A 25,812-nucleotide genomic window follows, 5' to 3' on the forward strand; every position below is an offset into this window, starting at 1 on the left:
TTATGAAACTACGTCTATGGCAGGGACAGAATGCATTTGGGGAAAGGTTAGAGCTTTCTAAAGGAAAAGCTTTAAGGTGTTAAAAATGGGGAGAAATATTTTGATATATGAACAAAACAAACATGAGTTCAAAGAGGAATATGCAGTCCCATGGGGGCTAGATTAAAGACTTGAACGTCTTTCTCCTGCTCTACACCTCCTTCTGGCAGGAGGTGAAACAACCCACTTCAGCAGCACTGAGCTCCATAGGCTGGAACTCAGTGCCTCATCAGAGAACCAAGGTGAGGAGTGCACCAGCTGGGTGCACATGTGGCCTTATCTGCTGGTGCTGATGCAATGAAAGGATGTTCTGAGAGCTCCTGGTGATGCTGGCACCAGGACAGCAATGAGCAGTGCAGGACCACTTACTGCCATAGCACTGATATAAACACCAAACTTCTCTGTGCGCTCTTCCTCCCTCCTGCTCCTTTTAACAAGGAACTGGACTCCTCAGTCCTGGCAAACATTTCAGTATCTTTATTTCCAATTGTGTGGCTCATCTGTGATACAAAAGTCCTGTTTCCACAAATAGTTATTTAGAACAAAAAACTGAATGATTTATACATAAACAATGACATACAACATTTATAATGTGCAGTGCAGGGATGAGATTCAGCACAGATCCTGCCAAGATTTACACAAGCATGAAAGATAGAAGCTAGCTGATGGTTACAGTTTGTGAGGCAGTACCTGCAACTGTCTCAAAGCACAGAATAATGACAATTCTTAGAAGCTGTGCTTTTCTCATCCTCAGTCCCTTGTTTCAGCCTTGGTCCTTCTCCATATTCATAGAACAGTTCTGAATTCATCAAATATGAAGCTAGGCACGTGGGCTTCAACAACCTAAAGAAAAAGAGCTGCTCAGGTTCATTGTTCATTTGTGTTCTGCTCTTCCATTAACACAGCATACTTAATCTACCCATTGAGCACACAATCCTATTGCTCTGAACAAGGAAGGAGCATGGTGCCAGACATGGAAAGTAAAGCAAGCCCAGGGCTGTGAGAAGTTGTTGGGCCCAAAGGTACAGTGTAAGACTGCAGGAATGCTGATACTCACTCTGCTGTTTCTCCAGCCAGCACCAGGCTGAGATGTGCCTGTGCCAGCTCCCAGCAGCTGGCAGCCTGACACTGGGTGGGGAAAGAGTCTCCCTTTTAGCCCAAAGTACAGCTAGGAATCAGCAAGTTTTCTTAACTAAGGTAAAGACTAGATCAGATAGGATTATGACTTATTATTTACATATGAGATTACAAATATGTCACCTTTAAATGCTGCTAAGTTGCACTTAATCCTAAATGCACACTCTCAGAACTTCCCTTGCATGTGAAACACAGAAGCTGCCCAGGAAGCCCTACTTCTTTAGAAGGAAGGCAAGGGAAGGAAACGAAGGGCCAGAGACTCAGACTTTCTGAACAGCTCTCAGCCCTCAACTTAGAATATTGCTAAGCTTGCTATTATTTAACTCTGCAACATCTCAAAACTTTGGTTTTCTCTCCCTTTCCTGAAAGCCCCCCAGCAACAGACTTGAAGATTAAACAGAAACAGGCTTCTTCCAGTCTACTCCAAATAGAAATCCTTCCTGTATTTTCCACCCTCTGACTTTTCTAGAAAAATACATTTACCATAAAGATACAAGGACTAATATGAAGATAGTTCACCAAGTACAGAAGTAACACAAGTTGTACAGAGCTCTAGGTTACATAGACTCAAAAAAATTCATTTTGGCCCATTCCTGTTAGATAACAGATTTCTCATCTCAATTGTAGTTTGGTGTTCTTTTACAGAACATCTAGAAAGGGTAAAGACTGCTCTTTGGACATTCCTACAAAGTCTATCATTTTGGATATTCGTTTGCAGATGATGCCACATTCTATAGAAGCAATGAGTATGGTATGCAGCCGCAGCATAAACCAACTTAGTTTCCCTAAACAGGGCTCCATTTAGAATGTGCACAAGTCTCTTTCCAACAGATTAGAATACCTCAGAGCTTTTTTTTTTCCCACCTAAAAATATAACTGTAGGAGTGAAGGGAGAAAAAAAAAAATTAGCAGTGAATAGCAGTTGAACAGTCTGAACAGAATCCAGCCAGATTCAAGCTGGTGTAGAAACTGTTCTATCGCTGGCTGCCACATCCCCACATCCATTAACATCTCATATGGACACGCCCCACTATCCTGAATTCTCTTTCAGCCACTGTCATCAGATGTAGAGATACACTGCAGTTCAGCAGGGACAGCACAGCCAGCGCTGTATGCAGGAGACAGGGAATTTGTTCTTACCTTTCTTGGTAATTTTGTGTAGCGAATGTAATCCTCCAGGAACATGAGGGCAGCCACCACATCAGCAGGCATCTCTGGTATCTTCTGGCTGAAGTTAAACAAACATGGAGACCACCATCTTACCAACTGGTCAGTTACCTGCGTAACACTCTACAGCAATGCCAAGCTTCAAATAATACTTTTTCCACGATGTACTGTGTGATTCCATTACAAGAAGAGACACACTTTAATCTTATATTCAAGTCAAACAATATTATTACATCAAAGGTACTTTACTAAGAAAAAAACACTCTGAAAAAGCAGTGGGAACCCTTAATGGAGGTGATACATAAGGAAAAGTGAAACATGGATACCTTGTGCACTGTTCCATCGTTGAACGAATGAACTGACCGATCAGAGTCAGAAACTGTTCTGTGTACCTTGAGTGGAACTGTTTCAACAAGGTAAGGAGCCCCAGAACTAAGGGAAGCCAGTCAATCTGATCAGCTGGCCGCTTGCACACCATTCCTGCACAGAAAAAAAACCAACCCCAAATCACATGTTTATAAAACAACCTATTCTTGGTGGTAGAGGCAAACATATGTTATGTATTTTCATAAGATTTTCTTCTGTGCCTCCTGTTCTGCTTGTCCACACAAAAATCAAAAGCCAGCGTAGCAACTGTATTTCTCTCACAGCAAATGGCTTAGTGACATTAACTAAGGCATAGGATGGAATGGCAAAGTCAGAAGTTTGGATGTTGTTTCCTACACCACTTTGTTTTGTTTCAGTAAGTCCTGGTTTCAGCTAGAACAGAATCACAGAATTGCTCAGATTAGGAAAGACCTTAAAGATCATCAAGTCCAACTGCAACCTGACCATACTACTCTTAACTCTAACAACCTCTGCTAAATCATGTCCCTGAGCACCACATCCAGAGATGGTGATTCAAGCACTTCCCTGGAGACCTATTCCAATGCTTAACAACCTTTTCTGTAAAGAAGTTTTTCCTGATATCCAACCTAAACCTCCCCTGGCACAACTTGAAGCCATCTCCCCTTGTCCTGCCACCTGTCACCAGTGAGAAGAGACCAACCCTGTTCTCACTGTAAGCACTTTTCAGACAATTTTCCTCCTAGTAGCTGCCATGGTGCTGTGTTGTGTATTTAGGATGAGAATAATATTAATAGCTCTGATGTTTTTCTTGCTGCAGAGCAGTTCTTACACTGAGCCAAGGAAGTCTCAGCTTCTCATACTGCCCTGCAGCAAGGAACTGGGAGGCACAAGGAGCTGAGAGGGGACAGGACCAGAACAGTGACCCAAAGGGGCTAAAAGGATATCCCACACCATGACATCATGCTGAATAATGAAGCTAGGGGTGAGCTGGCAGATGATTTCACATAGGCTTTCATTAGATTTAGACGAACAGTAAGCAACTCATACAATACCTAAATTTTTGCTGTACTGAAGTTTTGGCAACTGTGAAATCAGAAACAGGAAGTTGACAGTGGGAAAATATGGCAGACGTTTTGTTGTGATGTAGATCTGAGAAGAGAGGAGAAAAAGAAGGGCATAGGTTTTCCATAACATGTTTCCCCTCAATTAATAACGTGTGAAAGAAAAAAATAAATTACATCAAGCACTCAAATGCCAGCCTGACCTTATTTAATGGATTGTGAATGCCAGCTGCTTCCAGATAAGCTGTGATTTCATACAGAAGAGTGTTGTCTTCTTTAGGATAAGGCAGTGATGGATTCTGATAGTGTGCTTCTATATCAGCCAATATGGCTCTGAAAGAAAGAGAAATTAATTGCATAAATCAAATTAAATTTGAACTATCCAGAAATAAGCTTCACATGATGGCACATCTCATTAAAATAAAACCCTTCATGGACACAAAATCTGTAATTGGTTACAAGTAAGAGTAAACCACCTTTTTTTAAAAAAAACTTTCTACAAAGACATTTTTCTTTAAAAATTAACATCACTTTCATCATTCTTATTTATCATCCAAAAGTGACCTCAAGTCTAGATAAAACCAAGCACAATTAAAAACCTGTGCTGTCCACTAACGCGCTCATACAATTTCTAGCTGAGCTGTTTACATTAACTGAGTTGTTATAGCAGCTGTATGTTGTGCATGCTTGAGGGACCTGCACAGGCTTAGGAGGAGAAATGCACAAACTTCATTAAGTTCAACACAGCCACGTGCAAATCCTGCACTTGGGTTGGGGCAATTCTAAGCACAAATACAGACTGGGTGAAGAACAGACTGAGAGCAGCCCTAACAAGAAGGATTTAGGGGTGTTGTCAATGAGAAACTCAGTGTAAGCCAGCAGTATGTGCCTGCAGCCCAAGAGGCCAATTGTATTCTAGGCTACATCAAAAGCATGCCATCAGAGCAAGAGAGGTGACTGCCCCTGTGCTCAGCTCTTGTAAGATCCCATCTGTAGCGCTGCATTCAGCTCTGGATGGACACAGACCTGCTGGAAGAAGCCCAGAGGAAGGCCAGAAGGATAATCAGATAGCTGTAGCACCTCTCCTATCTATGAGGAGAGGCTGAGGGAGATGAGGTTGGACAAGAGAAGGCTCCAGGGAGATCTTACAGCAGCTTTCTATTACCTAAAGAGGTATAGAGCACTGAGCTAAAACAAGGTAGATTTAGATTAGAAATTAGGAAGAAATTCTTTACACAGAGGGCGGTGAGGTACTGAAACAGACTGCCCAGAGCAGTTGTGTATGTCCCAACCCTAGAGGCATTCATAGCCAGGTTAGATGGGGATCTGTGCAGCTTGGTCTAGTGGAAGGTGTCCCTGCCTGGGGCACAGTGGGTTGGAACTTGATGACCCCTAGGGGCCTCTTCCAGCCCAACTCAACTTCTATTCTTTAAAAAAGTTTTTTGGGGGTTCAAATTCAAATACTCATCCACCAAATCCAGTCAGACTTCATATTTTGCCACCATATAGATTTCAAGAGCTGTTTAGCTGACAACAATCTGAATAACTACACCGCAGTAAAACATGCAGCCCTTCAACACGTTTTAGTTCTTACTTATTGAGATTTTCCAACGCAGCAGCCAAATGCTTGGAGTCAAACCTGCAGGAGTAATTTAATTCATTGGTAATCTGCCGCCTTAAGATCTGCATCTGACCAACCTGTTTGTGCAAACAAGAAACAAAAAAGTGGTGTGTCGTATTGAATGCAGTGGGGGAAGAAGAAATTTAAAATAAGGGAAATCTTAAAGAGTAACATAATTTATAGTAAAATAGATCACATGAAGTCCTCATTACACCTCATTCTTCTTCTTCCCCTGGCCTTTTCTCATCAATAGCACAAATATTCATAGCACTTTGAAAAAGCATCATAACAAAGGCAAGATAAACAAACATGTTAGTGAGACAGCTTGTTTAAACCTTCAGCATGTTAGACTGCCTTCTGTGTGAACATGGCATATTCAGGTCACACTACTGCCCAAAACTTCAGCCTTAGCACATTTACATTCACTCTACATCGTGGGGAGTTTATGGACTTTAAGATGTGTATATAATGGAAGCTCAGGAGCTCTCATGAATCCAGTTCTGCTTCATTTGTAATGGTACAAAATTCTACCAACATAAAACAATACTGTAAAATAAGCAGTCTAAGGTACATAACCAAAAGTTAGAGTGGATCCTATGCATCAATAAATAGTGTCAGCCTACCTTCATTATAGAGTCTAAATATGCTGTCCAGATCTTCTGAGTTTTTGCAATTGCTGCAGAGTAAACCTTGTTTGAATTTGCTGAGAAGAAAAAAACAAAACAAAAAAAGAGGGAAAAGGAATAAATGCAAGTGTACTGAGACACCAGCTTTCTTCAATCTTAACCAGAGAGCACTTACCTATAATTCCTTTGAGAGGACTGACAGCATTCATAAGTGCTTTTAATGTATCCTGGACTGTTCTGTCTCGTAATACACTTTTCTGAAACATACTGAGGAAATTCTAAATAAAAGAAAGATAGGTAAAATCCTCACACACGTGCTATGCTTGATGGTACAACCACATTTTCAATGTCAGTCTTTCGCTGCTAGAGGAGAAGCAAGGAAAATATTTCAACAGATGAAGAGTTCTGGAATCCTGTTGTCAGACCACTTGCTTTTCTGAATTACACTCATCAGTGTTAGGACAATTACAGATTCACCTCCTCAATACACATACCTGCTGCAGACAACCAGCTGTTCAAGTGTCAAGGAGAAACTCTTCATCGATACTTTATTTATATAATTAAAATCTTTAACCAGACCAGGACTAGATTTTTCAAAGGAAGATTTGCTTATGCTCATGGGCACTGCATAGAACTGACACTATATTTATATCATAGTGGACTCAAACAGTCTGATTTTCTTGTTGATATCTAGATAGAAAAATAAAACCTGACCTTAAAAGGTCAACTTTCAAGCACACATAGGCCAAAACTGATGCTTGAGAGGCATTATGCAACACATAACCTGTACTAACTTCATTTACTCTAGAGCAATGCGTCTTCTATCTGCAACTGATATTCTACCTTTAGGTTTGAGATCACTGAAGTTGACTTTCAAAAGTCAATAGAATGTATACTTCACTAGCAAAGTTACTAAGCAATAAAAGCAATGTGATCTTGAGAAACTAAAGTTCAAGAATTACCTGCAGCTCCTTCACAATCATAAAACATAGCAGCCTGTCTAAACCGTTGAGACCAAAGGTACCCAAAGTATCTTGTATCTCTGAGAAGAGACGGCTACTGGTCACTTCCTGATGAGTTTTGACATCATACCAGGTGTTCATTTGGTCAATATAACACGTGATTCTAAGGAAGAGTTGAAGAGATAACATATTTCAGAACAAGTTGCAGACAGTTTTTGTGATAATCTGAGTAACACATTATCTTATTCAGGCAGGCATTAAAGAGCATTCTCTCTCTCTCTCTCTGCCAGGGTTCCTACATTGTTTTGCTTCTTTTACTAAAATCACAACTTTTCTACTCTACTATTTAAAATGTACAAGGCAGATCAGGTAAATTTTAGATACATTTTAGATAAAATTTTAGATAACTATGATGATTTGTCAGTCAAATAAAAACCATTCGTTGTATATTTCCTTTGAATACAGTGGAATTGGACCAATTCAATGCAAGCAGCTTTAATACAGCTTGTGATGCACAGTACTTACTTTGGGTCTGTGATCCTCAGGATTTCTCTACAAAGACGACCAATAAATGTTACAGATTCATCTACAGGTGGGAATTTTGGTATAGGAATATGAGTAGACTGGTATATGCTTTGCCAGTCCTGAATCTGAAAAATAAGTTTTAGTGCATTTTACAGTGTTACCATTGCACATTTTTACTTTGCTCTCAAAATTGTTTTAACTTCAAGGAGTACAACACAGAACAACATTGTAGGTCATACACAGCAGAACACTATAAAGAGAAGAATGAATCTTGTGACAGTGGGTAAGCAAATTATAAGTGCGAAGGCTAAGAAAACTACTTTCACTCCCAGCAAAAATTTAATCTGCTTCTTTCTGTGGTAGACTGTCCACCGTTTTGGTAGCTAAATGAAAATCTATTCACTCCTCTAGTTGTGAAATGTCATAAGATCTGGCAACTAATGCATCTACCTAAGCCTGTGTGCAGATGGCTAACTACAGATACAAAGAAGACTACTGCAATTCTGTAGTTATTTTCTGTTTCCTTTCAGGAAGAGAGGAAGGATATCTTTTGTCAGTGAGTGATATCAAAACTCTCTTCTTGGGGCACTTTACTCTTATGCATAAGAGTAAAGGATGCTGAAATAATTCAGAGAAAGCCAGGGGCAGATGCTTTTTCATGATAGGTAACATATTTAAAGACAACTGAAAGGACTGTGCATGAAGGACTGACTACAAGTGTTCTATCACTCAAAGTTCAACATTCCAATGTAAGAGCACTTATTGACTTTTTGTTCTTGACTAGCACCTTTGTTCTTAAGAAGTTGTTGCACTCCTGTTCCACATTGTAGTTAATAATACGAGACACTTCCTCTTGCCAAATTTTTAAGCCGTATATATTGACATAATCCTGGATATATTCAAATGAGCGATGGAATCCATCCATTGTTGCTGCCATTTCTTTCAGTTTAGGCATCAGTTCACTTGGCTAGGAAGGGAAAAAGATGATAAAAGTAAAATGGTGAACAAGTAGAATACAAAGAAAATATACAAGACTTCTAAATGCCTTTTGAACCACAATCTCTCCATGTTTCACTATGCTCCAGTTGGAACTAAAAAAATCACTGGCAGATGTGTCACACGTTGTCTGACATTTCAAGTTGTTCTCCTTAGAAATAGGAGGAAAAATATTTTATAACTTTTCTTGTAGGATACTATTGATTATCTAGGATAGAGATTTAACAATCTGGACAAGAACAAAACAAGGATCCATAATCCTTATTCTAGTTTTTTCTTTTTGTATTCTTTACTTAGCATGTTGCCATGAATTACCACAAGGACAGAACTGTGAACTCACAATTGATAGGACCCTTGGAGCAGAACAAAAATAGGTCTTTGAATTCTGTGTACTCTTACTGACCTATACACTAATTTTAACATCAAATGAGGCATTTCAAATTACCCTCAAGAAGTTCAGAAATCTTCCTTTTTTGCATGCAGGAGATCTATATAGAAAATTACTTCTTAGAAGGGAATAGCCAGGAGTTGCCAGGAAAGCTGGGATACAAGCAAAATCAAACAAAAACAAGCTGTTACATACCTTGGCTCTAGGATTGAAGATGAGTCCCCTGTGAAGAGCCAGAGCCACCCGTTTTACTAGCTCCTTCCTTATTCCATCTTCTAGTAACTGTTTTGGGTCCACCTAAGTAGAAGAAACATTTTTCTGAAAAATCAGAGAGGTATCAAAAATATGAAGGTATATTTGGTTTACCAAGAAATACATTAAATATTGATTTTGTAACAGGGAAGCAGTGCTCACAGACGCACTTTCCCACCAGCTGCTTGTCCAGAGGATAAATTCTTAAGGTATAATAAACAGTTCCTTCAAGTTGAATAACAAACATTGTTCCCATATTCAAGGTTTGTTAATGATCCATTAAGAATGATGTACAATTATAAAAACCAGAATGTATTAAGAACTGTGTATTGCTTCAAGAATGGTTGCTATTGGAGTTCTGAAAGATATAGGAAGAGCAGTCGTTGCCAATGGAAAAAGCAGCTCTTCAGAAAAGCCTGCAGTCATTTTTCCAATAGGAAAAAAAAAAAAAAAAAATCAAGTAAGGTTGATGAACCTATTTACAAGGAGAACTGTAACTTCTTAATGATCTTAAATAACATAGTTCTAATCTGGATGCCATGTCAAACACCTGTTTGAAAATCTGTATGCAAGCTCATTTTTTCTCTGGTTTCTGTTTCTTTATATTTTCTATCAAAGTCTTGCCTAATATGCAGAAGTCTATTTTGCTACAGTGCTGTCACTAAGTGATTTTTTCTTACTGAAACAACAGAACATTACCTTGATGATACCAACTAACGTAGTTTTCATCATGAGGATGCCTTCAGTGAAAATTGAAATTGCGTGGGTTAGCTTGGCAACCTTTAATAGGAAAAGAGGATACAAGTTACTGAAGTGATGTAACAGATTTAGACAATGAAAAGATACACATTTTCTGTGTATCAGAAAGATACACATTTTCCAGCTGTAGCTTCCTGCTGTAGCTTCCTGTGATTTGCACTGACATACTTCCAATTTTACATCTTGTTCTAGTCTTATAGTAATCATCTTTCTTTTAATTAGATTGATATAGCTACGTTGCCAGTAGGAGAGAACAGGTGCTACTCAGAAGCTTTACAAAGATTATGGGAGAAGAGATGTGACTTGATGTTTTATACACATGCAATACAGCAAGTCAGTATCCCTGAGCAGCCTAGGGTAGCAGTGGTAAAACCTGCTTCTAGCAATGAATCCACTTCAAGATTTCCACAGACAAAATGCTGCAGCACAATCACTTAGTTTTAAATTATTAGGTAGGCATCTTTATGCTCAGAGTTCAGAAAAGCCAGTCTTTTGCCTTTAAAACATTTGCAATGTAAAATAGAGGCAATGCAGTTCCACAGAGGCCACAAGTGAGAAGCTTCCTTAAAATTAAAAGAATATTATGAAATACTGACTCCTCCATTCCTGCTCTCCCTTCCCCCAGTAAGCTTTTACTAAATTTAATGGGCAAGTCTAAACCCAGTGTTTGGATCTGAATATCAGCTTAATTAGAGACCACAATCTGTTTAAAACTCTAACAAGTGAGTATTTTGAGAAAAACTGCTGGAAAAAGATGGCATTCTAACTAACACTTGAAGAACTAAAGGATATATTATTCAGGAGGATTACTGACCTATTCAAATTTTCCTGCTCCTCATAATCTTCTATTAAAAACATTTGTTTGCTCATCCTCCCAGACCAATAACAGTGCAGAAGACACCACATAGCCACAGCCAGCACTGAGCAATAGCAACTTCTTCATCTGATCAAACCAACACACCCTCAGACTGTATTCATATTTGAAAAAGCTTAACCCTGCTGCTTTATTCAGTCTTTCTCCCTCTCCTGGAACACACGTTCCAAATTGCGATAGCTCCATTTCAGACTTGTGTTCTTACTTACAGACTTAACTGTTCACTGCTCCCTCTCACCAAACCCCAAAATCTTCATCTAATTTACAAACAGATTTAGCTTTCCTCTTTTTTTCTATAAGATCAAAAATTAGACTTTTACAAACAGAAAGGAAGTTACTCACCTGTCTTCAGGAAAACTATGATATTCACATTTAATGACACACATCAATTTTAATTCTTACTCAGTCAACACACCGAATTCCACTTTTAAGAGCACAACCCTGTGGAGTTGTACCGATTCAAATTTAGGCTGAAGTCAGCTACCCCACGTGGTGTGATTTGTAAGAGTTCCCTATTGTAACTGCACCTCGTATCGTGGTCCCAGCTGAGCATAATCTCGTAGCTTGTCCTTATCGAGGCGAGTTGGCACTTCAATAATGTCGTGGGTCTGAAGCTTTATTATTTTGAGAAGAGAAGTAAACATGCTCTCTGGAATTATCTGTAGAACCTTTGTAAAAAAGAGAGACAAGACAAACAGTCACTACATTATAAATTAAAAAAAAAAAAAATATCAGAAATTGTAGAAAAGTAATTACAGAACGAGATACGTCTGTCCAAACACCTACCTTTCTTACATAGGAAACCAGCTCACCAGAATAATACTGTGATACACTGAGAAGATCAGGACTGTTTGCTTGATTGATACGAAGAAGCGGCAGGTCAAGAGCAGAAGCAAGCTAGAAACAAAGTGAACATTTTAACCTCATGTCTGCTTTCCTAATAAGAATTAAACGACTCAACTCTTTTGCCTGGGCTCTTTAGCTACAACTCGAAGTACTATATTCTTCCTAACTAGCAGTGTTTTATTACAACGTCAAAAAGTTCGGTATTATGCCACATTCCTCACTTTATCAGTTGCAGAAGCTACTTTTTCCTGCGATTTTACTCTCCTCTCCCCCCTTCCCATGCTATTTCCCATTCTTAACTCCACAGACAATATTTTTATTTGATGCCAAATCTTCATCATGAGAGAAAAATGGCATAACCAATCTATCTTCAGTCTCCTCTGCTACATATGCAGAAAATTCAATCTTTGGAAGTGACACCTGCAGCGAGTAACTGTAATGTATTGAGGCCGGATGAGGAGGCTATTTTGTCTAATGGCAGCAACGTTACTGGTTCTATAGAAAAACATACATAAATTGGTTTTGTCTCTAGTAAAACTAAACTTGAGTTAATTCAGTAATTTCACTCTAAAAAAAGCTAGATACAGAAAATAGTGGTAAAAGTGATTTAAACTATTTGTGACTTTATAGACTTAAGGCCTATTTAACAAACACTTTGATTGACTCACAGTGTTAAAATATCTTCATATACCATCATACTTACCTTTAGAAAAGTAGCTCTAAGTTTAGTTACCATAGATGGACTGACTCTTATGCTTTCCTGCATAATAGATGTAAAGCTGAGCAGGAAATAAAGAAAACAAATTAGCTCCTTCCCCCCAAACTATTTTCAACTCATTTGTCATTAGCAACAGTGTAATCCAGAAATGGCATAGGAAATCTGGGAAACTTCACTAAAGAAAGATTTTGGTCTGAAGAGCTACTGGCTAGAAAAAACATGTAAGGTGGGGGAGATGGAAGCAAAAGACAACAACATCCGGGATAGAAAATGAAGTAGCAGCTTAGCAGAACTGCACTATGGAGAAGTAGTTCTGTACATTTTTTTCTTTCCCTGTCTGTTTTTAGTTGAAATGAGAACTCTTGTATCTTAGGGGAATCCTAGTCAGACTAAAGGCTGGAGATAGAAACTTAACAAGATTGTTATAGTTAGACCAGGCTAGAAGCTTCACCTGCAGCTCAAAACATGGATAAGAGTTAACAGTGATGCCTGTCAGGTTGATATGAGTTAAGTACATTCAACAACTCACAGAACAAGACCTTATTTTTTAAATTGGAGAGTTCAGAATAAAATAGTATCAGTTGGAAGGGACCTATGAAGATCACTGAGTCTCACTGTGCTATAATAACCAAAACATTCACACACATTACTTCTTAAAAGTTTCACCACTGGGGACTTGGAAGAAATGCCTCCTGCTGGGATACCTGTCAATTAGTTGCCAAGCGTAAGAAAGATCGCCAACGATCTGCATGGTGATCAAGACCTCTTCTTTAATGTTGATAGTTCGGATCATCTGATGTAGAAATTTGCGGGTGTCAGCCAGAAACTGGCAAACTTGTAGATTAGTTTCCAGCTGGTGAAACTCTTGGACCTGTATTTACAAATAAAACAGCAACAAAAATTCCCTTTTTGGTCCATTCACCTTTACAGACAGCGACAGAAACAGAAATCATTAACCTGACATCTCTTCAGATAGTGATATTGCACTACACTGGCCTACTTTAGAGGCTGTTCAACAAGATATTTTGTGAAGTTACTGCAGGAAATGTACTGGGATTCTGTTATAACCTAGAAAGAGAAACCACATGCACATAACAAAATATTGTTTTGTATTATTATTTTGCCTTCAAAATTACCATCTCTAGGTTCAAGTGAATTTCAGAATTTCTCAAAAAATAATAAGCAATGCTGACAAATAACATTTGGTACTGAATTCATTTCTCCAGAAATCCCCACTAATACTCATCTGCAGGTGGGACAGTTTTTCATGCTGTATCCCTTATTTTACAATCACAAGGTCTACAGGGAAGTTCTGATGACGGTATGTACAAAACTGCAAAGATGCACACACTTTGCCTATTGTTAAAATGAAAATCTGCTTTGTAAATCATTGTTTATGTGTCTTTGCCATACCTCCTCCAGTGCCTGTATTAGCTGCACAGTTTTCCTGCCCGCTGCAGTGGAATCATCATAGTTAAGAGACATTATTTGCTTGGAGATTTCTCTGAACCAAGCCTGAAGATTTTCTATGCAAAACAAGAAAAAAATTAATCAAATCTTTCCATGCGTGGTAAAAAAGTAATGATGCAGGGAACTTGCTGGACAGTACCAAAAAAAACCCCAAAACAATCCATCAAGATACCCCAATAAAACAAAACCAAGAAACCCTAATTGCTATACATAAGGGAGATTATTTACAAAGTCTTCATCTCACTTTTTACATTACTAGCCTTTCAATGCACAGGCTTTTAAAGGAGCAAATGCTCAGGTGAATATCACGCAACATTAAAAAACAATTATAGAAACAAACTGGCATTACAAAATCTATACAAAGAAGCCCTTTTAATCATGAATTTACATTTTATAAATGGCTTAATAATGGCAATTGCCTTGACAGTTGCAATTTGTGTGTTCTGGCTACAAGCAGTCCTTACACTGATGCTTTATGCAGTTTTTGTGACTAGACTAGACAGCTATCTAACATTTTTACACCAACAGAATCAAAAAAAGAGATATTTCAAAAACACAGAGCAAGAAATTTGGAAAAACAGATTCACGCTTTTAAACTCCCTTGGAGAGGTTCAGAGAAGTAAAAGTAGGTTTGAAAAAAAAAATATTGATACAGTAGAAATCCAGGTTACAACTAGGAAAAGAATGTGAGGAAACCTTGAAGCATCCCCATATTTAATGGATATGATCTTTCCACTCCTTTCTACATATAATACAATATCATGAACCCTATTACACGTAGAAAAGTGAAATGCTATTTCATAACCTTACCTGCCACCTCTAAACATACTGATATGAACTGGACTGAAAAATATAGCTATGTAAATATTAGGAACCTAAACAAGGCTTACATATGGCATACACACAGGGAACCCAAGCAACACAGCATGTAAGAGACCTCAGTGGAATCTAAGGCAAGTTAAATTTTTTTGTATTATCAATATTAACCTCATCTATTTTCTTTCAGTATCAGCTTAGAAGAAAGAAACTTTTTTTCCCCTCCCCCATCAGTTCAGTTTTCAGTTGTTACCATTTTTCTCTACTCTTGTGAGAGGCTTAACTCCTGAAAAGACATCAGCAAGCTCAGTCATCCTTTCAGATCCCTCTTTTTTGTAATTCTCCCATTTTGTCTGTTTTTCTGACAGCATTTGCTTGAACATCTATTGAAAACAAAGCATTTGGTTTATGAAACTGGCAAGAAGACATACAAAAGAAAATGAAATAAAAAACTGATATCAGATGCAACTGACTTACAGGGAGTGCTGCCTAACTTCAGGACCTTACCAGAATATTAAATATGAAATTAAAAGCACTGAGAAGTACAGCCAGTGAGATGAACGTAGCGTGATAGAAATAAATTGCATATGTACACACTCAGATATTGTTGGGTTTCAGCCAGTTACAGAATACAGTGTACCTTTTTTTTTTTTTTATTTACAGATACCAGAAGACTCTGATCTAACATAGACTTATACTTCACATAGTCATCAGCCTACACAGAGACACTCTATTCAAAATAGATGTAATTAAAGTTCAGCATACTCTTTGATATTTAACCTATTAAAAGAATTAGCACTGCTTACCATCAGGGCATTCATGAGAGCTCTCAATAAATACAGAGACGCTGGGAAAGAATAAAAACTGCCAATTACTGAGGAGACTGAAAAAGCCATCAGTCATTTGCAGCTCTCTACAGAAAGCCCACGATTAAACGAAAAGAATCCATTCCTTCTAACTCTTCTGTGCAATAAATGTACAACTACTGCTCGAGTCTTCACTTCTGTCGTGCTGTTAAAGGGAAAACAATGAAGAAGGCGGTAGTACATTACCTCTTTCAAAATGAACTCAAACTGAGCTGTATCCAGAAGAAGCTGGAATAGGACCTTGGGATTATACCTTGAGTCTGTTAGAATTTGATCCTTTATCTGGCGGAGACGTTTGTTATTTGGATCACAAGCTAAAAAGGGAAGGACAACAGTACAGAATTTGGCCAAACTTTTCAATCTTTGTAAATAAACTTGTATTTAATTGCTTGAAAACAAAAACATTTTGGTCTCGTAGGCTCGTCTCCACTCATCCTGCATTTACATGGATTTCATCAGCTTTGTACAGGCCTGCATTTGAACAGTAAAGATTTCTGGGGTGCTTCAGCTTCATTAAAACTCTTCTGCTGGCTTCTGCAAACCACGTGTGAATTTAGCACTTCTTATTCAGAAGCCCATAGATCAGCATTTCATAAGACTGTTCTAGAAAACGCATGGAGATGCAACACCTCTCACATAATAAGGAAATAGATGCATGCTTACTTCAGCTAATGATTTTGGGAGCACGATAGCAAAATAACAGCTCAACACACCACTAAAAACAGCAGGTGATGTTTTGCTGACCGCACACAGCGAATTTCTCTCGGGATGTAAGATGAAGCACCAGTATAGCAGGACAGACAGCTCTGAAATAACAGTTTGGCACGAGGTCTTACCTGTGTCTGCTGTGTGAAGCATCAACCAACGGATTGCCACATTGCAGTCTCGCAGGCAATTCAGCAGTTTGGGAATATTGTCCAGCACCAACTCTTCCCTTAGACAGCCCTCTTTGAGAAATTGCTGTACCTGAGTGTGCACTCGCTCAGTGACTGCAGCATACCTGTTTGCCTTAGAACATAAAATGTTTGCATCGATATAATCCTTGTCTCTAAAGGAATGCATATGTACATCATGGCTGGGGCTTCTAAGAACTCAATGGGGACAAGACCAGGAAAGTATTCTCACTCCTAATACAAGCTTAGGAAGCATCATCTAAAACTATCTTGCTGTGTGCCACATTACTAACAGATACACATAGATTCTAAAACGGTTACTTAAGAAAAATCAAACATTATAGTTAGCTTCAAATATGCTAATACTGAACATCACCTTGACGAGTATCAGCAACTATTCTGTCAAGTCACAACCTTGAAACTCTCAGGGGAAACAACCATCACAAGAGGAGGAGAAACAAGCAATGTTAGGAGGACCAGAACTTGAGACTATGAAGTATTTTTTACTTTGTTATATATAAAAAATTACTCAAAGTATTCTATTTGAATAAAATTCAAATAACTCTATACGTGAAAAAAAAAAAAAAGATAGACTGAAATCTTGCTAAAAATACTGAAATCTGGTTTATGTACCTGCTCTTTTACATTTGCAATATCCAGGGTGTAGTTGAGGGCAGTTTTAGCAGCTTTGTAGGGCTCCCATGCTTCTGCTAGATTTACAGTGATTCCCATGTAAATGCTAATAACCTAAGCAGAAAACAAGAAGTGTTAGAAAGTAATATATTATAGACATGAACAGCAGCTGGCCTTTTGATAGCCATATTCTTTGCTGCAAAGTAAGAAGAAACATGAAGCAAAGTTTATTGGAGGCTTAGTCAGTTCAGAAAGCAATACAATGGTTCCTTCTATTATTATGTAAAATCCCTGTAAGAATTCTTCAGAAAAGGACCTAAGCAACCTGGTGGGCATACTAAACATGAATCAGACATGGAGCCTTATGAAAACAAAGACTAATTATACACTAGACTACACCATTCAGATTGTGGCCAGTGGATTGAGGGAAGTGACCACTCCTCTCTTGTCAGCCCCATGAGGTTCCATTTAGAGTGATGTATCTATATTTGAGCCCCTCAGTACATGATAGGCATGGACAAACTAGAATGAATTGAGTGGAAGGCCATTAGGATGGGACTCACTATGGAAGTAGAGGCCGAAGGAGCTGGGTTTATTTGAGTTAGACCTCTTAAACCTTCTTTTCTCTGACTGCAAGCTTCCACTGCTTAAATGGAAGTTACGTGTAAGACAGAGCCAGGCTCTGATCAGAGGTACAAAGGAAAAAGTCAAGAGAAACTGTCACAAGCTAAAAGAGAAATTCCAGTTGAACAAAAGGAAGAAATTCCTCATAGGGACAGTGATTAAGCACAGGCACAGGCGCTTGCAGACACTGCAGAATCTTCTATTTAGATAAATTCAAAATGCTACTGGACGTGCCCAGGAATAACCTGATTTAAATCTGAAGTTAGCCCTGCTTTGAGAAGAAGGCTGGACTAGAAGATGCCCTCATGCACCTTCCAATCTACATTTTTCTACGAAGCACTCTACCATGACAGTATCAGAATAAGCTGATTTAAGCATTTACAACAATAATTGTTATATTTAAAGAGCAGCTATCCTTGCTTATCCAGAAGGATTGCCTCAGAGTGCCTAATTCTGAACAAAGTAAGATTGCTTCTGAAAAAAAATCAGAACAGATGCACAAAGAACTCTCATTTGGTGTTTTGTTTTTTCTTTTTTTTGGAAAGCATACTGTACACTGCTTCCATAACAGTAAACCCAGAGAAAAAATTTAAAACAAAATTAAATTTTACCCAATTATCAGGAAAGTATTTATCCACTATCTCTCTCATTTTTGCTTGTTGTGTGTGAAGAATAGAAGCATCAAAGTACAGTATCACATAAAGCATAGCAGCCTGAGTAGCCAGGGCAGTGCTGCGGTGTTCTGGTAATGGATATGCAGAAACCTGGGAATGGAGACCAAAATAGAACAGAACAAAATATAATGCAACAAAAACCACCTGCAAGTATCATGAAGCAGTTTAAAAAGTACTATCTATCAATACACATACAGCATGCTACAAGATAAGGAGGATATGCAGGTAAGCTGGACATGCTTATACATGCAGTGTATTTACCAGACATATTTTACAGAATATAGAAGTTGACTGTGGAGATATCAGCTAACTTTTACAGGTTACAATAATAAGTCAGCATCTGGCATTCAGTTTTAGATCCTTCTTATCTCACAGAAACTTACCTGATTATAGATGTCGTCTGACCGCAAGCGGCCAACAACCATGCTGATGAATGTTTCACTTATGGGTACCCTGCTGAAGTAACTCTCAGGGTAGTTTGGAGGTCTTTTAGCTCCAGGTTGGCTTGAGTATCCAGTGCTTCGAAGCAACTTACATATATCATCTAAATTGGAATCAGCAGAGGATCGGGCAGCACTGTTTTACAAAAGGAAGGAATGAAAACTGAGTTGTGTGACCCAATAGTTTCTTCCTTTCACTTCCCTTGTAGTGATGTTCTTCCTCTAAGGAAAATGATCGGATCATAGAATCACTGAGGTTGGAAAGGATCTTAAAAATCACTGAGGTCCAATGTCCCTGCTGTGGGCAGGGCTGCCACCCACCAGTTCCAGCTGCCCAGAGCCCCATCCAACCCAGCTTTGGTATTAAGGTCTGGAGGACTTTTGAATGTTTACCCCATGAATACAATTCTTACTGTACTACAGAAGGACACTGAAACATGTTCATATTGAAATCCCATTATATATTGAGAAGTATAAATGCAAGCAAAGCAGCATAGGCACACTATAGTCCATTTTCTAGTTACATTATATGTGAAAGGATTTTCACTTAAAACCTTTAAGATTCTGCCTGTCATACAATGATGCTGTCAGTCCACTCTGGAAATCTCATATTTGATTCAACTTATCTAGCAGTGTAACCACAGGAAGTCTGACTTGCAATGCATTTGCCTCATAGATATTCAGAGCTTCTCAACTGGGAGGCTGTGTTACCTTCAGAGCTCACATTTGTGGTGCTAAAACTTAATCTGAAAGTCTGCCAGTGGACTTCAAATCTCTTGCTCCAGTTTTGCAGTGAGACCCTTAACAATAGCTCATGCTATGAGCTCTGCTGATAACCAGTGAGCTCTGCAGAATTATCAGTCTATCTGAAAGATCAAACAAGTGCAAACACTTCCATTTATGTTAATGCAATAACTCAGTGAACTGAGTAAACCATCTTACATTCTTTCAGCAGTGAGTACTTCTCAACACCAAACTATGTTACCTGTATCTGTAGTAAGAAACCAACATTCTTTCTCTGACCTCTCCTTCAATTTTCTGGTCAATGACCAGCAGCATGACTCCATACAGATAGAGTGCTTCACACTGTTTGGGAAAAGCAAGAATGAAGGACATACAATTTCAAGGAACATTAAAAGACAAACAAGTGCTGACAAACTAATAGAATATCAACTATTGGTCAACACAGTGTGAGAAACAGCAGGCTGTAGACTTTTGGTTGTTGTCCTCATCAAAGCAAGCCACAGCATTACAGTATTCTTGGTGAATTTTAATTTTTCCTCTAGTTTTGCAGTTATCAGTTCATTTTCTACTATTACAACATTTTTGAATACTTACTAAAAGTTGTTTTCCATCTTCATTAAGGAGGACCGTTTCTAATGTTTGCTGGATGTAAATTCCTTCATTGAGGTCATCTAAATATCTAGGAACCACGACAAAGAGTTGGTAATTGACTACTTTACTCTCAAAATGTGTCTCCTCAGAACTCAATTGACCAAATTCCTCTGAAAGTCAGAGACAACAGAACACCTTGCAGTAGTACAAGCAGCAGCAAAGTACAAAATGAGAGTCTGGATGGAAAGTCTAGTTAGAGCCAATCAGTTGGCAAAACACTCCTCTCATTTCTAAATGCTCTAAGTGAACTAGACTCTATAACTTCCAGCTCATATTCTCTTAATAATCATATGGGAGGTTAACAGCCAGAGAACAAAGTACTGAGAAGAAAAAGCTCCTCCCCAAGTGCAAAATATAGCAGAAATATCGTATTTTCAAGTTATCCCAAAAATACCCCCTAGAAACATTTTAAATTTATGTCAACTGCAATTTGAAAGGTGGAGCTAGAAACAGAGACTGTTCATCTGGATGAATAGGGTATTTCTGCTTAGTAAAGGGCTTGCCAGTAAAAACACATACTACCATAAGACCAATATCTTCATACAAAACCAACAGCAACATCAAATCTTAGATTTAAGGTTCTCTGGATTTTTTTCTTATTACATTAACTTCTCCTATTGCATTTGCAGACAGGCATAGTAAATTTAAGGCAACTCCACTGAAGAATTAAGTTTAGGAAAATAATGACAATGAAAACTAAAGAAAAAAAAACAACAAACCCATCAGGATCTGGTATACTGTTTTGCAAGACCACAAAAATCTAGTCTTTAAGAAACTCCACATGCATTCATGATGCTATACCTGTTTAAATCTACGATGTATTTATGTACACTCTGAAAAGCTAGATAAAATCTTGTCAAAATTTCAATGTTGTTTTCACGAAATTCTTCATCTAAATCCAGTAACTCTGGTTTTGCTTCCAGTTTGCCTTCACATGCCTCAGGCCCCTACAAAAAAAAAAAACAAAACACAATTATGTTTAGAGACAATGTTTGACTGTGTCCATAATGCTTTCCACTAGGACACAAAATGCACAACTACCAGAATGACAGTTACAACAAAATTAACCTTTCGTATTAAAACAAGAACTGGCAATTTTCCGAACTACTTTCTGATTGAAAATGCATTCCATAAAGAGGAATTTTACACTTTTTTTTTTTTTTTTTTTAACAATGATTTTAGATACAATTTCTTCTATGTAGGCAATAGAAAAAGATGGTTAACACTCTGGGTAAAACTGATGTATCTGAAGCCGTAGTGCAATCGCTTTGAAAAGCAGCAGTGCTGCTTTGCTCCCTTAACATTCAAAAATCTTCTTGTTTACACTATAACTGTATTTCTTACCAATCATACCATCTGCTTTTAAAATTTCCGAGTAATTTGTGTAAATAAAATATTTTTTTAAAAAAAACTAACAAACACATCTAAAGGTATCTGTGAAATCATTTTTGCTTTGGGTTTCCAGCTTCTGAGGCTCCCAGCCAGTGCCCAAAGTTCACAGCTCCTATCAGTTCTCCTCCTCCCCAGTATTGCTGTACTACTAACATGCATTTTAATGTACAAACCAGCTAAAGTCAAACTACATTGCATCTGCAGCTCCTTCTAAATCATACTGGAAAATGATAGACGGATTAAGCTTTTTGCAAGATGTAAGGAAAACAAGGACTTTTCATGCTCACTACTCTTTATTTGTTGATTCAGGACACGTGACAATTCCAGTGAATGAACAATCACAGTACTGTTCAACAGGAAAGCATGAAGCAGCTTTCACAGCTGCAGAGAATAAGCTACAGATAACCAGAGGAAGATGGGCATACTGCTCACAGTACTGCTCCAGAAAACCCAACCCACTGCACAGGCTCAGAACCTGGTGGTGAAAGCAACATTTGAAGTTCCTTCGGGAATAACACCTGAGAAGAAAACCCACTACTCAAGTCTTATATGACCAGTATTTGCCAAAACTCACAGGCCAAATGACTCATCATACATTCTGAAAGACTGTTCTTCTACATTCATACATAAAATTGTAACTTCATTCTAGCACTAAAACTCTATGCATGGGTATTGGTTATACTTCTCTTTTGCCCAGGTGCTTGTGAACAGAGCACGCACCAGACTCTTTCTGCTCACTGAAATTGAGTAAGGTGAGGCTAAGTATGACCAAAACTATATGAAATGCAGGACAGTCCAAAACTGGAGTGTTTGTATGCAAGCAAATCCCAGTTACTACCTCAGTTTGGTAAATTTTGCGTAAGCATAAAGCAAGTCACAAAAGCATTAAGGTTAGATAAGACCACAAAGATCATCTACTCCAACTATCAACCCATCACCACCATGCCCACTAAACCATGTCCCTTGGTGCCACATCTACCCTGTTCTTCAAAACCTCCAGGGAAGTGACTCCACCACCGCCCTGGGCAGCCTGTGCCTATACCTGACCACTCTTTCTGGGATAAATTCTTTCCTAGTATTCAAGTAGAACTTGAACCTTCACTGGTACAACATGAGCCTATCAAAAACCTCTCGTCCTATCTCTGTTACCTGGGAGGATGACTCCCACCTCGCCACAATATCCTTCAGGCACCTTTAGAGAACGATAAGGTCTCCCCTGATCCTCCTCTTCTATGACTGAACAAACTCAGTTCCCTCCACTGCTCTCTACTAGATTTGTGCTCCAGACCCTTCATAGCTTCACTGCCCTTCTCTGGACACAGTCTCAATGTCTTTCCTGCAGGGACTGAGCGCGGTACTTGAGGTGAGGCCTCACCAGTGCTGAGTACAGAGGAACTGCAGCAATAACAAGTCACTGCAGTCAATTCTGAAGCGTGTTAGTAATAAACACAATAGTCAGGAATCAGTTTTGTAAGCCTTACGTTTAGGACAACAATGCTTTACAGGGAAGTTTAACAACAGAAGAAAAGGGTTTACCTTAAAGTAACTGAAATCAAAGATGATATCTCCATACTTCTGTTGATCAGCCTTGTCCTTCAGCCTGAAAACCCCAGGAATAAATTCAGAAAGTCTTAAGAGCTCCGCAATGATAGCATTTCCACAGGACACAATCCGAAGAATTGCCTGACCACAGAGGTTATTTTCAGCAAGAAAATCCACCATCGTGGAGCTGGCTGTGAACGACGCAGCACGAGTCCCGCCGCCTGTTTTTGACCGTCCTCTTTCAGCTCGTTTGACGAAGAAATCCTAAGGAGAAAACGGGCTGCTCCATCAACAGCACCTGCAGAAACAGAACCGGGCAGGGTGAGCGCCGCACCTCCTGAGGGACACAGCGTAGGGATGTGCGAAGGGCCGGCGGCGGGATTAGATGTTCTCAGCAGTCCTGTCCAACCCGAACGACCCCGAGATACTTTCGATAGCGTAATCTATGCGGATTTTTTAAGCGCACACCTGCATCTTTCACAGAGCCACAGAATCGCAGGGGCTGGAAGGGACTTCCAGAGAACATCGAGTCCGGCCCCCTGCGGAGCAGGCGAATAACTTGCAAACGCAGCACTTAAAGCAGTCGGTGAAACGAAAAGCTCCGAGTTCCTCCCCCGCACGCACAGCGCTTGACGCGCTCCGCCGCGCGGGGCACTCGCAGCCGTAGGCCCTCAGCTCCGCCGCTGGCCGAGGCCCGGCTGCGCCTCACCGCCTCAACGCAACCGCGAGCCGCAGCGCCGCGCCTGCTCACCGTGCCCCGGCGCGAGGAGAGCTCGGACAGCCGCCCGAGGAGAGCGCCGGCGGCAGCTGAGCGCGGCGGTGCGGCTCGGCGGGGCGCGGCCCGGCCCGTCACGTGACGGCGCCGTCAGCAGAGGCGCGGGATGATGAGGCGGTTCCGCCGGTCGCTCCGCCCCGCTGCCTCCGTCGGGCCTCGGCGGCGGGGAAGAGGTGAGGTGCTGGGCGGCGCGGGGGGCGAAGCCGCCTGGTTTGGGGGCGGGGGGTGTGGGGGAGGGCTGGGAAGCGGGGCTCGCTGCCGCTTCTCTCCGGCGCTGTGTGAAGCCCCCTGTGGTACGTGCTCAGCCGTGGGTCCGGGGGCAGCGCTGCCGCTGGAGGTCGGCGCTCACGGGGTTGTAGGGGTGGAAAGACCGTCCAGTCCAGCCCCTGCTAAAGCAGGCTCATACAGGAGCTTGCACAGCGAAACATCCTGATGGGTTTTCAGCGTGTCCGCAAAAGGAGACTCCACAACCCCTCTGGGCAGCCTGTGCCAGTGCTCTGTCACCTCACACTAACAAAGTTTTTCTGCGTGTGTGTTCTTATGAAACTTGCTGCGTTCCAGTTTGTCCCTGTTTCCCCGTGCCGTGTCAGTGGGCACTGTTGAAAAGCGCCTGGGATATTCATCTTTGTCTCTGCTGCTGGTTTGGGAGGTTGAAACACAGGGAAATTGGGTCATTTGCTCACATGTTAAGTCACAGAATATGAGATGTAACTTCAGGTTTCTGCTTAGCAATCTGATCTGTTCCCCTCTACTCTGCTCCTGTGAGGCCCCATCTGGAGTACTGCGTCCAAGTGTGGAGCTCCCAGTACAAAAAGACAGGGAGCTGTTGGGTCCAGAGGAGGGCTATGAAGATGATCAGGGTACCGAAGCACCTCCCCTATGAGGACAGGCTGAGGGAGCTGGGCTTGTTCAGCCTGGAGAAAAGAAGGCTGCGGGGTGACCTCATTGCAGCCTTTCAGTACCTAAAGGGAGCCTACAGAGGGGATGGGAATCAACTCTTTGAAAGGGTAGATAACAGCAGGACAAAGGGAAATGGTTTTAAGTTGAGAGAAGAAAGATTTAGGTTGGATATCAGGGGAAGTTCTTTACAGAGAGAGTGGTGAGGTGCTGGAACAGGCTGCCCAGAGAGGTTGTGGATGCCCCGTCCCTGGAGGTGTTCAAGGCCAGGTTAAATGGGGCCCTGGGCAGCCTGGTCTAGCATTAAATGAGAAGGTTGGTGGCCCTGCATGTGGCAGGGGGGTTGGAGATTCATGATCCTTGAGGTCCCTTCCAACCCTAGTCATTCTGTGATCTGGATTATACCTACCCTGTGAAGACAGGCTGAAGGAGCTGGGCTTGTTCAGCCTGGAGAACAGAAGGCTGCAAGGAGACCTCGTTGCCTTCCTGTATTTAAAAGGGGATTATAAACAGGAGGGGAATCAACTTCTTACTCGGGTAGATAGAGATAGGAAAAGGGGGAATGGTTTTAAGCTCAAACGGGAAGGTTTAGATTGGATGTCAGGGAAGTTCTTTGCAGTTGGAGTGATGAGGTGCTGGCACAGGCTGCCCAGAGAGACTGTGGATGCTTCAGCCCTGGAGGTGTTCAAGAACCAGGTTGGATGAAGCTCTCAGCAACCTGACCTAGTGCCAGATATGGAGGATGGAGGTTGGTGGCCCTGCCTGTGGCAGGGGGTTGGAACTTGATGATCCTTAGGGTCTCTTCCAACCCAAACTATTCTATGATGCAGTGGTATGATCTAGCAGTGTAAATGACAGCTGCAGCTCCCATATAGTTTGGTCAGTGCTTCCATAAATATGAAGAGAATGAAGAGGCCTGTTTAATTTTTCACTTCTTCTTTGTTGTTTTTTTGTTTGTTTGTTTTTTGTGTTTTTCTTTATTTTCAGATTCTTGTATTTCAGGGTTTGTCTGTGAAATTTCCCAGAAGAACAGCAAGTTTGCTCAATTAGTGAGATTTACCACATTTGGGAAGTGA

The 25,812-nt window shown here is 40.3% G+C and overlaps 2 protein-coding genes across 3 annotated transcripts in view; one reads left to right on the top strand and one right to left on the bottom strand.

Annotated features, from left to right (window-relative positions):
- Positions 1-500: 500 nt before the first annotated feature.
- WASHC5 (WASH complex subunit 5) lies at positions 501-23,938 on the bottom strand. 2 transcript variants are annotated; one of them, XM_031591214.2, is made up of 29 exons: positions 23,816-23,938; positions 23,059-23,362; positions 20,932-21,077; positions 20,074-20,158; positions 19,721-19,821; positions 18,679-18,871; positions 18,233-18,385; positions 16,998-17,111; positions 16,308-16,479; positions 15,658-15,785; positions 14,859-14,988; positions 13,733-13,845; positions 13,024-13,190; positions 12,305-12,380; positions 11,542-11,652; positions 11,283-11,423; positions 9,822-9,902; positions 9,066-9,167; positions 8,274-8,453; positions 7,487-7,611; positions 6,962-7,124; positions 6,175-6,277; positions 5,997-6,076; positions 5,347-5,450; positions 3,956-4,085; positions 3,744-3,840; positions 2,670-2,823; positions 2,317-2,404; positions 501-882 (listed from the first exon to the last, which is right to left on the bottom strand). In XM_031591214.2, the coding sequence occupies exons 2-29, from the start codon at positions 23,242-23,244 to the stop codon at positions 826-828; spliced, it is 3,480 nt and encodes a 1,159-aa protein (XP_031447074.2). In that variant the 5' UTR covers positions 23,245-23,362; positions 23,816-23,938; the 3' UTR covers positions 501-825. The 2 variants fall into 2 exon arrangements, with proteins under 2 accessions (XP_031447074.2, XP_031447075.2); XM_031591215.2 differs by lacking the exon at positions 23,816-23,938 and adding an exon at positions 23,533-23,795.
- The window catches only part of NSMCE2 (NSE2 SUMO ligase component of SMC5/6 complex), a 130,200-nt gene continuing 128,217 nt past the window's right edge, over positions 23,830-25,812 (top strand). The window contains exon 1 of the mRNA XM_031591216.2: positions 23,830-24,012. The gene's annotated coding sequence lies outside the window, so the exon portion shown is untranslated. The remainder of the gene's footprint in view (positions 24,013-25,812) is intronic.

The sequence above is a fragment of the Phasianus colchicus genome, chromosome 3 (assembly GCF_987193195.1).
Source record: "Phasianus colchicus chromosome 3, bPhaCol1.hap1.1, whole genome shotgun sequence".
NCBI classification, from domain to species: domain Eukaryota; kingdom Metazoa; phylum Chordata; class Aves; order Galliformes; family Phasianidae; genus Phasianus; species Phasianus colchicus.